At 33.2% G+C, this 14803-nt stretch overlaps 1 protein-coding gene across 1 annotated transcript; it reads left to right on the forward strand.

Annotated features, from left to right (window-relative positions):
* The first annotated feature begins 1900 nt into the window (after nt 1–1900).
* LOC145104690 (uncharacterized) lies at nt 1901–4447 on the forward strand. The gene has a single exon (XM_079041886.1). It carries the CDS (start codon nt 1901–1903, stop codon nt 4445–4447), a length of 2547 nt encoding a protein of 848 aa, XP_078898012.1.
* Nucleotides 4448–14803: the final 10356 nt, after the last annotated feature.

Here is a 14803-nt window from a genome sequence, read left to right on the forward strand (position 1 = left end):
ATTCTCTTTGCTTTCACTTGGATAATGAAACCTTGAAAATATGATTTGATTTATATTATTCGGATATTAATTGTTATTTATTTTATCATGCATATTTGATCATTTATTTGTATATGTTAAGTTTTTGTAATTAATTTTCCCATAACTAAGTTAATATTTTTAAAAGATCACTTTAATTATATTATCTTGAATCATAAATTTTTCATAACCATTGATATTTATGACTAGTAAAGGACAATATTCTAGGAATTGGGCAAAATAAAATACTAAAAATTTAACATGTATATTTTATATCGTACGACCAACTTACGATTCCTATTTGTTTTACTACCACTAAAATGAATAGTTTGATCAAATGTTTGCATGATACGAATTAATTATTGTTAATAAAATTGTTAATTGCATGATAATTGTTTTTAATTAATTTTATTATCAAAACGGTAAAAAATTTAGATCATGATTTTTAACCAATTTTAGAAATCGGTAAATAACTAATAATATCCATTGCACTTAATATAAATCACTCATTACTAAAAGGTGGAATTAAATCTAAGTGAAAGCATCCTTATCATTCTTGATTCTTAAAAACCAATTCTTGTTCTATATTTATTCTACACTTTAATTGTTAAAATTCTCATTATTGTCTTGTTACTAGAAATTCCCCCAAGTTACTTATCTTTTAAGTTAATTAGCGACAAATAGTCTAATATTAAATCATACTCGTTTCCCCAAGTGTTCGACATCCGTTCTTACCATTGCTATATTACAAATTCAATTAGGTACACTTGCCTAAGTCGATAGTAAATTCTAGTATCAGTAATTTCAACCTTATAAATTTAAGACTAGAGTGAATTTAACACATCAAGTTTTTGGCGCCGTTGCCGGGGAAACGGTTTTATTTGGTTTAATCTTATTGTTTGTTAGTTAACATATATTTAAAAATATATATATATAAAAAAAAAATTTTAAAAAAAAATATAAATTTTTTTTTTAGTCTTATTGTTTGTTAGTTAACATATATTTAAAAAAAATATTATTTATATATAAAAAAAAAATTTAAATAAAAATTAATAAAAAAAGGACGAAATTGATTTAAAAAATTAAATTTACCTATAAAAAAATTTTAATAAAATTTTTTTTTTTTAAAAAAAAATATATATATATATATATGTATATATATATATAAAAAATAAAAAATTATAGTCTTATTGTTTGTTAGTTAACTAAAATATATATATATATATATATATATATATATATATATATATATATAGTGTTGCATAAATTTCCTTAGTTGTAAGATAATTATAGATTGTTAAATTCCCTTAGTTAATTATAGATTGTTAAAATCCTTTAGTTAATTATAGATTGTTAAATTTACTAAAAAAAATATATTTATTTAGTATTGCATAAATTTCCTTAGTTGTAAGATAATTGTAGATTGTTAAATTCCTTTAGTTAATAATAGATTGTTAAATTTACTTAAAAAAAATAATAAAAATAAAAAAATAAAAAATTAAAAAAATATATATATGGTATCAGAGCCATGTTTATATTGCATTAATAACCTTATTTAATTCGCGTGTAATACGAGTAATTCTACTTACCAGAACGGTGTTTGGAATTGGTACGTTGGCTTTGGTTGTTGGATTCCAGAAAAGTTATAATTATAATATACATCGAAATGATCCTGCCTCCCGGCTGTCTCTCTCTGTCTGTTCTCTATTTGATAGTCAAAGTATTACACAAAAAAATTAGATAAATAATTTATGCAGTATAATCAATTCGCTTAAAGATAGAATTTCCTTAATATATGACCCGAAGTTCAAATTTCACTTTCGTTCCACCTTTAGAAGAGCCCGAACGCACGTTTCATCAACTAATCCGAGAAAACCAAACAATGACCGATCTAGCCCTCCTTTCATTAGAGGAATATACAAGCCGTACTAGAGACGGAGATGATCATGGAGTCATTCGTCCAGCGATACCAGCCCAAACAAATTTCGAATTAAAAGGACAATTTCTTCACCTTCTACGAGAAACTCCTTTTGCCGGAAGAGAAGATGAAGATGCGAACCAACATGTCGAAGCTGTACTCGAAATAGCTGACTACTTCAACATTGTTGGAGTAAGCAAAGATGCAGTCATGCTTAGAGTGTTTCCAATAACACTACAAGGAGCTGCAAAACGTTGGATAAAATCTGAACCTACGATTACCACATGGGAAGGTTTAAGATCAAAATTTACAAAACAATTTAGCCCACCATGCAAAATTGCGAAGATGAAAATGAAAATTCAAAATTTTCAGCAGCTTGAAGATGAGACACTGTATGATGCTTGGGACCGTTATAAAGAAATGCTGCAAAATTGTCCACAACATGATCTAAATCCACATCAGGTCGTGCAGACTTTCTATAACGGGATCGATGTTTGTACCCGTCAGTTAGTTGGCTCTCAAGGACCCATTCCTAAGAAAAATCCAGCTGACGGGAAAGCAATAATCGAGGAACTCGCCCAACACTCACATCAGTGGCATTCTTCACGAGATTCATCTTTCCGAAAAAGATCAACAGGAGAGAGCTCAGATGGCTTGGCAGCATTAAATGCAAAATTGGATGCATTAGGAAGAGACATGAAAAAGGTCAATCAGACAATTCATGCTATCCAAGTCGGCTGTGACAACTGTAGTGGACCACATCTTGAAAGAGATTGTCCATTAGATCAAGATGGGAATCAAAAGGTTGATGTATGCTACTCATCTGGAGATAGATACGATGAAAGGAAGCCTCGGAACAACTGGAAACCATTCGATGAATACAAGAAGGAAATGGAGATGCAAGGGAAATGGAGACAAAGCGGTCAAGGTTTCTACCAAAAAAACCCACCATTGGAGCAAATTGTGCAAGAAAAGAAGCCAACTTTCGAAGAAATGATGGCCAGATTTGCAGAAGCATCTGATAAAAGACATCGAGATACAGAAGAGTTGGTGAAAAGAATCGGATCAACAACTGAAACTGCTCTAAGAAATCAGCAAGCTTCGATGTTGAACATCGAAAACCAAGTCGGGCAAATTTCGAGAGTACTACAAGAGCGATTTCCTGGAACATTACCAAGTAACACTGAGACAAATCCGACTGCTCATGTCAAAGCAATAACAACTCGAACTGGAAAAAATCTTGAGCCGTTAGTTCCAGTTCATACTAACGAACCTTCTACTATTTCACAATCCCAAGAGAAGGAAAAAGAACCAGTTCCGGTTGAGACAACTACATCCACTCCAGTTGTCAAACCATATAGGCCACCAATTCCTTTCCCTCAACGCTTGAGGAAGGAAAAAGAGGAGGAGGACTATCGCAAATTCATCGATCATATCAAATCCTTGCATATCAACATCCCATTCATTGAAGCTATGGCTCAAATGCCCAAATATGCAAAATTTCTGAAAGATTTGCTTGTTAACCGAAAGAAAATGGAGGAAGCTTCAAGTGTAGTATTAAACGAACAATGTTCAGCAGCCATGTTGAACAAACTTCCTCAGAAAATGAGAGATCCAGGAAGTCTGACTTTACCGTGCCAATTTGGTAATTTGGGTCTCAGCCATGCTCTGGCTGATTCAGGAGCAAGTATAAATCTTATGCCATATTCGTTTTACAAGAAACTTGATTTACCTGAACCAAAACCAATTCGAATGGCAATCCATCTGGCAAACAAATCAGTGACGTATCCAAAAGGGATAGTGGAGGACTTACTGGTGAAAGTTGACAAGTTCGTATTTCCTGCAGATTTTGTAGTGCTTGATATGGAAGAAGACAATGAAGTTCCTATTATTTTGGGAAGACCATTCTTAAGCACTGCAAGAGCATTAGTTGACATTCATGGATCAAAGTTGACACTAAGAGTCGGAACTGATGCTATCACCTTCGGTCTTGATAGAGCAATGAAGCACTCCAAGGTGAGTGATGATGAAGTTTTCTTTGCTGATGTTTTTGATAACTTGTTGGAAAATGAGATATTGGAAGTAAAAGATAAAGACATTGAAAGCATGATGCAACTTGGAGAAGATACGTTTGATGCTAAAAAAGATCTGGAAGAACTGGAAAAGCTGCTGGAGGAGATTAATCAAAAAGAAGACTACACGGATAGTAAATCAGAAAAAGAGGAAGCACACCACAAAGAAACACCTTTTGACTCCGATGTCAAAAGTGAGTTGAAAGTTTTACCTGATCATTTGGAGTACGCATACCTAGGAAATAATGAGCAATTCCCTGTGATCATCGCTGCAAATCTCTCACCGCATGAAAAAGAGAGGTTGATTGAAGTTTTGAAAAAGAGAAAGCAAGCTATAGCATGGAATATTTCTGATATCAAAGGAATAAATCCATCCTATTGTTCTCACAAAATTTTGATGGAAGAAGGATCAAAACCAGCAGTCCAACCACAAAGGTGATTGAACCCGAAAATGCAAGAAGTTGTGAGAAAAGAGATCGTAAAACTCTTAGATTCGGGAATGATCTACCCTATTTCAGACAGTCCATGGGTAAGCCCCATTCACATTGTCCCAAAGAAGGGAGGAATGACCATCATAATCAATGAAAAGAATGAGCTGATACCAACAAGAACAGTTACAGGGTGGCGAGTGTGCATCGATTATCGAAAGTTAAATGATGCATCCCGCAAAGACCATTTCCCCCTTCCTTTTATCGATCAGATGCTAGAACGTCTTTCTGGAAATGCTTACTATTGTTTCCTATATGGTTTCTCAGGATACTTTCAAATTCCTATCGTTCCTGAAGATCAAGAAAAGACAACATTCACTTGCCCATACGGAACTTTTGCATACAGACGAATGCCATTCGGACTTTGCAATGCTCCTGCAACCTTCCAAAGATGCATGACAGCCATTTTCCACGACATGGTGGAAAACTTCATGGAAGTGTTTATGGATGATTTTTCAGTGTTTGGAGATTCCTTTGATGCATGTTTAGCTAATCTAGACAAAATGCTTGCTAGATGCGAAGAATCAAATCTGGTTTTGAACTAGGAGAAATGTCATTTCATGGTGCAAGAAGGCATTGTACTAGGGCATAAAATCTCCAAGGAGGGGATTGAGGTGGACAAAGCGAAAATAGAGACAATATCAAAATTGCCACCTCCAACCAACGTCAAAGGGGTCAGAAGTTTTCTAGGTCATGCAGGATTTTACAGAAGGTTCATAAAAGATTTTTCAAAAAATCACGCGCCCTTTGACTCAACTTCTGTTAAAGGAAGCAAAGTTTAATTTTTCTTCAGATTGTTTAAATGCTTTCAACAATTTAAAAGAAAAATTAACAACAGCCCCGATAATGGTCGCTCCAAATTGGAATTTGCCATTTGAATTAATGTGTGATGCTAGTGATTTTGCAGTGGGAGCAGTTATGGGATAAAGAATTGAGAAACATTTTCAGCCAATCTACTATGCCAGCAAGACGTTAAACCCCGCTCAAGCAAATTACACCACAACTGAAAAAGAATTGCTTGCTGTGGTTTATGCTTTTGAGAAATTTCGCTCTTACTTGATCTTGTCAAAAACTATTGTCTTTACTGATCATGCAGCCTTGAAGTATTTATTCAGGAAAGAAGACTCTAAGCAACGATTAATTCGTTGGATCATGTTACTCCAAGAATTTGACATCGAGATTAAAGACAAGAAAGACATGGAAAATGTGGCTGCTGATCATTTGTCCAGATTAGAGAATCCCAACATCGAAGAACTCAAGGAGTCTGAAATAAATGACAAATTTCCAGATGAATCCTTGATGATGATAGGTGAAGAGGTACCTTGGTATGCAGACATTGTAAACTACTTGGCTGCAGGATTTCTTTTTAAAGGAATGACACATCAACAGAAGAAGAAATTTTTTTCGGACCTCAAGCACTATTATTGGGATGACCCTTACTTATTCCGAAGTTGCGCGGATAATGTAGTAAGGAGATGCGTATTCGGAAAAGAAAGTCGTGAGATCATGAAAGGATGTCACGCTGGACCGACTGGGGGGCATCATGGTGCTAATTACACAGCAAGAAAAATCTTTGATGCTGGATTTTACTGGCCTACGATTTTCAAAGATGCTCACATCTTCGTGAAAGAATGTGATGCATGTCAAAGGGCCGGTAACATCTCTTCCCGAAATGAGATGCCCCAAAACAGCATCCAAGTATGTGAAATTTTTGACGTTTGGGGAATCGATTTTATGGGACCATTTCCTTCCTCACGAGGAAACAAATATATTTTGGTAGCTGTTGACTACGTATCAAAGTGGGCTGAAGCGAAAGCTTTACCCACTAACGATGCTCGTGTAGTAGTCAAGTTTTTAAAGAATCTGTTTTCACGTTTTGGTTTCCCTAAAGCTCTGATCAGTGACAGGGGTACACACTTCTGCAATACCCAACTGGAAAAGGTTTTGCAAAAATATGGTGTTCACCATAGAATCGCAACGGCCTATCATCCACAAACCAGTGGGCAAACTGAAGTCACAAATCGAGCTTTAAAAAGAATTCTGGAACGATCAGTGGGAAGTAACAAGAAGGAATGGGCAGATAAACTTAATGATGCGCTGTGGGCATTTCGAACTGCATACAAAACACCTATTGGTAGTACACCATATAGGATGGTCTTTGGAAAAGCATGTCATTTGCCAGTCGAAATCGAACATAAAGCATTTTGGGCATTGAAATCATGCAACTTTGATCCTGTGGAAATTAAAACTAACCGTCTTATGCAGATGAATGCTCTGGAAGAATTAAGGGATGAAGCTTATGGAAACTCTCAAATCTACAAAGAGAAATCAAAGAAATGGCATGATAAAAGATTAAGCAGAGACAAAAAGTTTACCCCTGGAGAAAAAGTATTGCTATTCAATTCCAGGTTGAAACTTTTTCCAGGTAAACTGAAGACGCGTTGGTACGGTCCATTCACAATAAAAGAAGTCTTTTCACATGGTGCAATCGAACTAATTGGAAAAGATGGAGAAAGCTTTAAGGTAAATGGACATCGAGTGAAGCATTACCAGGAAGGAATGTTAGAAGAAGAAGAGAAAGAGGATATACCCCTCCAACTCACTGAAAACAATTAAGTGAGGGGTAGAGTCTGGCTCATGACTCAGTTAAAAAGAAGCGCTTGCGGGAGGCAACCTGATGTTTGTTTTGATTTTTAAATTTGGTGTGTTTATTTTCTGTATGTTTGGTGTGAATTTTCTTTTTAGTTTGTGTTTTCAATAAAAGTGCTTTTTAATGGTTTTATTTTTCTGTGAAAGTTACTTTTCAGCTTAGAAACAGGTGATGGTCAGAATGGTGTAAAGTAAATTTCTGAAATGCAAATTACAATAGGAGAAGTGGCATCACATAAGTGTGGGGTGATTCCCCACAAAGAACAGGATGAAGAATTGAAGCTGATACTGACCAACGGGAGAGTTTTATTCGAAGGATAAAGCAAGTGTTCGGCCGACACAAGTCAAATCAAATTCACTCAGCGAAAAGAAGTAATTGTTCTAATAACGCAATGTGTACTTGGCCAGTATACACAACGTTAAATTCAAGAAACGCGTAGAGGATCCCAATAATTGCATTACGCGACGTGTTCAAATATTATACGCGACACGTAAATGCACCTGTTCAGAGAAATTGTGCGAAAAAAGACTCAGATGCCACTTTTTCCTAAATATCCAGCTGGTTCAAAAAGAAATGAGTTACATGCACTTCAACAACACAAACAGAAAAGTGTACCAAACACTTGTCCCACGCAGATCAGAATTTCGACCTCGCCACTACAATACCCCAGGGGAGTCTGTTCCTTTTTCTCCCTTTTTTACCTTTATGTTCTTTACTTTTGCATACAATGGGGACATTGTATGATTTAAGTGTGGGGTAGGGGGTCGAATAAGGAAACCAATTTACTAACGTTGTGTGGGATGATCCAATGCGAACTCAAATGTTTAATTGAACCAATAGTATGTTATAGTACATTTGTGTTTTCCCTATCCTAGTGAAATCATGGAACAAAAACACAACCTTGCTTAGTTTGAGGTCCATAATATGTTTAGCATCGTGTACCATAAATATATCCAGGAAAGCTTATGTAGTCATTGCACTATAGACTAATATCTCTAACCAATAATGGTTGAAGTTAAGTTCCCTTGCTTAAGCATATGTTTTTTTTTTAGGATTTTTAGTTAAAAAAAAAAAAAAAAAAAAAGAAAGAAAAAAAAAAAAAAAAAAAAAGTCTACAAAGCTATGAAGATCAAGAAATATCATGAAGAAAAATTCCAAAAATCAATGAAGACTCTAGAATAAAGGCAATTTGCCAAGTTATTAGTTATTGTAATTTTTATTTCTAGGTTATTTTTCCATATGTATGCTTGGGGACTTAGTAAAAATACTTTGAGGTTAAGAAAGATTTCTGAGGATATATTCGGAGGGATGCATAAAATGAATGTTGTTCAAAAGAAGTGGGCAAGTGTTTATGAAGATTGTGAGTATTTAGGATTGGGGAAGTTTTAAGAATCATTAGACACAAATGTATGCATTGAGGTTTCGATGTAATGGCTGGGTTCAAGTTGGATTGTCTTAAACAATGTTGGCGATGAAGGTTTTGATATGATGACATGCTAAAGTTAGTTTTGCTTGAGGACAAGCAAAGTTCAAGTGTGGGGTATTTTGATATCGCAATAATTATACATATATTTCGAGCGATATTTATGTATTTTTAGCTATATTTTGGTATGATTTAAGATAAAAGGTACTTATAAAGTTTGAATTTCCATTTTACAGCTAAAAAGCATTTCTGAGGAAAAAGGAGAAGAAAACGTGCAAAAATCCGCAAAAAGAAGTGAAAGAAATTACACGAAGAAAATCGAGATCAAAAAGTCAAAGAATTCAAAGATAGCCGCGTTGGAAAGACGAGAAAACAAAATAAAAATATAAAAAGAAATTTAAATTAATTAATGAGGTTTAATTAAAATAAATTATTGGGAATTATTTATTTAATTTCTAAATAATTTATATTAATTAAATTAATTTAATTTAATTTAATTTGTAAAAAATAAAAATATAAATATAAAAAGAATTTAAATTAATTAATGAGGTTTAATTAAAATAAATTATTGGGAATTAATTATTTAATTTCTAAATAATTTATATTAATTAAATTAATTTAATTTAATTTAATTTGTAAAAAAATAGAAAAATAAAAAGGAAAAGAAAAAGAGCCCAAAAATCAGGATTTAGCCTAAAACCCGGAGCCCAACAAAAACAAGGCCTGATCCGTCCACCTCAATCCGGTACCCGATCCGACCCGCGAACCGCTCCGCCCCGCTTCTATTTTCCCTCACAGAAAGATCCGATGTTACCGACCCGACCCAGAGATCCGAACCGGTTTAGATCCGCGTTTTTTTTAGCATGTGACGTCATCCGTGACGTCACCTGATCCGATCCACGCCCAGATCCGTGCCCGATCCGACCCGAACTCCGATCCGTTTCGTCTCACATCAAGGTCCGCGCCTTGACCCGGTTTCGACCCAAAATCCGATTCGCACTGTTCATCCTTCTAAACGACGTCGTTTTGGTTACCAGATTTGCCAATTCATTTCCTTTACGTTTTTTAACCAATTTTTCCCACTTTTTCCTATTTTAAACCCATTTCTTTCCAACCAATACTCAATAATTCACCACCTTTAAACTTTCCAACCATTTATTCCCATCTTTTTATTTCTTTTGAATTCTTTTTCATTAGATCCAATCTCAATTTATTTCTTTTTGGTATTTAATTTTCCAAATTTTTACTATAAATACCACCATTTTTCACCACAAAAGATCCATCATACACTTTGATACACAAATTTCTCCATACAATTTCTTACCATATCACCACTATACCAAATTCCATCCAACCTTTGAACCACAATTGGGGATTCAAGAGTCAAAAAGCTAAGGAATTGAAGATTGCAGTGGCATTAGGGACTACATCGGGTTTGTTTTATCGACATGTTTAACATTCTCAATATGTTTTCTATGTATGTTGTAACCTTAATTATGAGCTAAATTCTCTTTGCTTTCACTTGGATAATGAAACCTTGAAAATATGATTTGATTTATATTATTCGGATATTAATTGTTATTTATTTTATCATGCATATTTGATCATTTATTTGTATATGTTAAGTTTTTGTAATTAATTTTCCCATAACTAAGTTAATATTTTTAAAAGATCACTTTAATTATATTATCTTGAATCATAAATTTTTCATAACCATTGATATTTATGACTAGTAAAGGACAATATTCTAGGAATTGGGCAAAATAAAATACTAAAAATTTAACATGTATATTTTATATCGTACGACCAACTTACGATTCCTATTTGTTTTACTACCACTAAAATGAATAGTTTGATCAAATGTTTGCATGATACGAATTAATTATTGTTAATAAAATTGTTAATTGCATGACAATTGTTTTTAATTAATTTTATTATCAAAACGGTAAAAAATTTAGATCATGATTTTTAACCAATTTTAGAAATCGGTAAATAACTAATAATATCCATTGCACTTAATATAAATCACTCATTACTAAAAGGTGGAATTAAATCTAAGTGAAAGCATCCTTATCATTCTTGATTCTTAAAAACCAATTCTTGTTCTATATTTATTCTACACTTTAATTGTTAAAATTCTCATTATTGTCTTGTTACTAGAAATTCCCCCAAGTTACTTATCTTTTAAGTTAATTAGCGACAAATAGTCTAATATTAAATCATACTCGTTTCCCCAAGTGTTCGACATCCGTTCTTACCATTGCTATATTACAAATTCAATTAGGTACACTTGCCTAAGTCGATAGTAAATTCTAGTATCAGTAATTTCAACCTTATAAATTTAAGAGTAGATAAATTTCACATCAGAAGTCCAAGACAATAACCAAAAAGTAAACAAATGCCGCTACAACAGCAAAAGATTTCTAGAAGATAGTGACATCAGTAATGACGATTCAATTTTTATTGTGGACCCCGGGTGGGATGATTATTGTCTAAAAACGATAAAATGGAATCGTCCCATGGATCCATACCTTTATCCAAAAGCTAGAAGGGTCCGTATGTGAAATTATTTCACATATCACGGGTTTTCAAAAGATGAGTTGTTTGGATGTTCACAAATCCTCAAGAAGTCCCCACCACTTGTTAAAAGTATCTTTATAATTATCAAGATTGTCAGCCACATGTAACAAATAAAATAATGGCCCTTGTTTAAACGTCATCTTCAAAGGTTTATATTTACAAACTTGTTTTAAGACTCACCAAACGAATAACTTCATACACTTACCGACTCTTTCGGTACTTTTTAATAGAAGCAATTGCGCTGTCTTTTATCTAAAAACAAGGGTTTTTATGAAGTTTTTAACAGAAATGTTACCGTAGAAATACAAGAAATTGATAAAATAATACCTTTATTGTTTTTCCTGAATATACCTTAGGAGTTTAGCCTTCCACAGAGCTAAGAACGTTTTGATTCAAAGCTCTGATACAAAATTGGTACGATAATTCACGAACTGTGGATCCTGAGTATATCATTTTTTAAAGAAAATAGTTCTAAACCTACAACTACCGATTTAGCCAATAATTTAGCTTGTATTTATAATCGTTTAAATCTCTTTTCTAAAGTAGCACTTAAGAATTTTAAAAGTATTTCTGAAAAACAAAAAGATCTTGAGTCAAAAGTCCAAAGTTGTCAAGAGAAGCTTGAATCCTGTGAAGAGTTATTAAGAAAAACTCAGAGTGAAACCAGAAAAAGCTTTCAACAAATCTCAACTGAGATCCATCAATCTAAACCACTCACAAAAAGAGAAGTCCTGAGCCTTGTTCAAGAAATAGCTGAGCAACCAAAATTAGTTGAGAAAGAAGCCCTCAGACTAACAGAAGAACTCAATCATAAAACCCAGAAGGTTGAAAATCTTCTTCACGAAGTCAAGATGTCAAATAAAGTACATTCAAAGATGTCAAATCACCCAATGATGAAAAAAATTGAAAACTTATATGCTGAAAAATCAAGATATACAAGTTTGGACATGAGTCATACGATTGTGTAGCAAAGAAAAAGAAAATCAGTGAAGCATACCATTTAATCCAGACAACGTGAGGTTCAACTTCTGAATGCTCTCATCAGCATTGCAAACTACTCATGGCCAAGAAGTGCATGAGGACGATGTACTAGAATTCATAGGGACGGGAAGGCATGAAGAAACCAAAGGAGTTTTCAGAGATTTGAAGACTTGCTTTCCATTTGAGAAGCTTCTTAAGGAGAGCAGCCAATGCTTTTCTTATATGGAAAGCAAACCTTCAAACCATCAACAACTCCTTGGCTTCTTCATGGCTTCCTCCAAAGAAGAATAAGCAAAAGCAAAATCTTGTACATAAGAGAGTGTAATGATCATTGGTAGAGCTAGACAGAAAAGTAAAAAGATTGATGAAGAACAGGTTATTTGTTTTACAATGTTTCTTTAAATGGTGGTTTGTGTCCCCTAATTTATACTTGAGTTATCATTTTCTCCTGTTTTATATATTCATTTTTCTACAAGGTAGTTTTGACCAATGTCATATTTTTTTCCACAAGAAGTTTCTTTTACTGAAGAAATCAATATCATATTTTTCCACCTAATGTGTACACCTTGAAAGTTTGAATTGTATTCATCATGACAATCTAGAAAAAGTTAATGGTTAATAAAGATATTAATATAGTTTATTATATAAAAAAGCACAATGGTATCATATGTTAATGATGGATTTAACAGTGCGGTATTAGTATAACTTTAATGGATTTGCTCGACATTATTGTTTTTGTTTTTCAATTAATCTTGATAAACAATACTAATTTCTAAAAAGACTGGAATTCAACTTCATTAGTAGAAAAACTTACGACTATAAAAGTTAGTTGATATGAGTGTTGTTAAAGGCTGCTTTATTGCTCTTTACTACCGTTTAAAATAGTTAAAGTATAAAACCTAATAAAAAAAAACTCTTAATCTCATTACATTAAAAGCAACCAACGTGACGTGTTGAAATTCACTATATTCTTCAAACCAAAGAATATGTTATTTCCATAGAATTGTCCATTTTGTCGTTGAACTTTTTTTTTTCAAACCCACTAAAAAACCTGAAACCCACGCTCAAGCTCCTTCCATGATAACACCCACACACAATTTTCTGAGTGTGCATATATATCATTATCCTTTGACAAAGAAAACACCCGATGGATGGACGTTGTTCTTCCATAAACTAAGATACTAATTAGATGGGTTCTTTATTATAACTAATTAATTCAAAATAATATAATAGTTGGCTAGCTGCGATTTCAAAATAATAAAATGATCTAAAATATGGAATTTTTAAATACGGACACTATATCTAGTTTTAGATGGTGCAAATTGTAAAAATGACCCATGTATATGATTATACATGATTTTCTTTGGTTATATCCTACAATTAATACTTATGTAAAATCTTTTTTTATGATCGTGGTTTTGGCATTCTCATTAACACTGTATTAAATTATTGTGAATTGACTAGTTTACCATTAATAGTTTAATACTAGGCTTTTATTTTTGTTATTATTGTTATAGGGTTTAGTGGGGCCCACGGCCCACCACACCTTCAATTGGATGCTTTTTTCAGTTTATTAGGTTAATTGATTCGGGTTAATGGAGTGTAAAGTGGTCGCATAACCCGCCCGCAAACCAAACCACATAAGGGTGAACGAAGTGGTAATCGCTTTGAAGGAAATTAGGGGAAGTATAGGGGTACCTCCAAGATGACCACTCCTACTGAAAGTTGGCATCACACAAAGGAAGAATAGTGGGTTACATAACCCGATTCATTGTCTCCCTCTCTCTAGATTCTCTATCTACTCTTTCATGCTTTGAACTTGTTCTTCATGCATAAATACTTGTACTTTGTATGTTTTTAATTGAGTGAGTTGATAATGATAACATTTTCATGTGTTGTGGATTGAAAAAGATGAAAGAGAGAAGAGAAAGAAAAACTAATGTAACACTGAGTTTAGTGGTTGGGAGGAAAACACTTTTTCCACCTAAGATGGGGCTTTGTTGATTAAAATTGGGTGCGATTTTATATTTTGGTTTGTTTAACAACGTAATAGTAATTTTTTTTAAAAAAAATTGTTGGTCAGTTTTTAATGATTGAAATAAGGATTTTTCAACAAATTAATAAGTATTCAACTAGTAGAATGTTAAAAGACTTTACTATTAATTATTTAATATGTTTTATTACATATAATACATTTTTTAAAATTAATATTAGTTTATTCGGATAAAACTAGAATGATACAAAGAAGATTTGCATTACCCATGCGCAAAGAGGCATGCACAAATCGAACTATGGTAAAAAAAAACCCTTTAAACCGAGCATTGAACCTCTAAACTTAATAAATATATGGTTTCAACCAACCACTGAACCCGACCACAATAACATGAACCAATGAACCAATTAACGTGATTAAGTTTTTGGACGGTTTTGTCATTTAAATTAAATAATGCAGATGTGTAGCCTTTTCTCATTCCTCTTTCTTGTTTCCCCACGAGACATAAATGTTCCATCAACTAATGTCAATCATAACCTTAATTTATGATCACACTTGATTTTTTTTTTTTTTACATCTTACAAAGTTAGGTTTTTATTTTTACGGTGGAAAAACCAGATATATCAAAATTTATATGTTTTAAAAATAGACATCTCACAACTATATCGGTATATAAAGCC

The sequence above is a fragment of the Lactuca virosa genome, chromosome 4, assembly GCF_052849685.1.
Source record: "Lactuca virosa cultivar CGN04683 chromosome 4, Lactuca_virosa_CGN04683_v6, whole genome shotgun sequence".
NCBI classification, from domain to species: Eukaryota; Viridiplantae; Streptophyta; class Magnoliopsida; order Asterales; family Asteraceae; genus Lactuca; species Lactuca virosa.

Coding starts and splice junctions, on each gene's coding strand:
- LOC145104690 (XM_079041886.1), top strand. CDS start 1,901: ATGACCGATCTAGCCCTCCTTTCATTAGAGGAATATACAAGCCGTACT.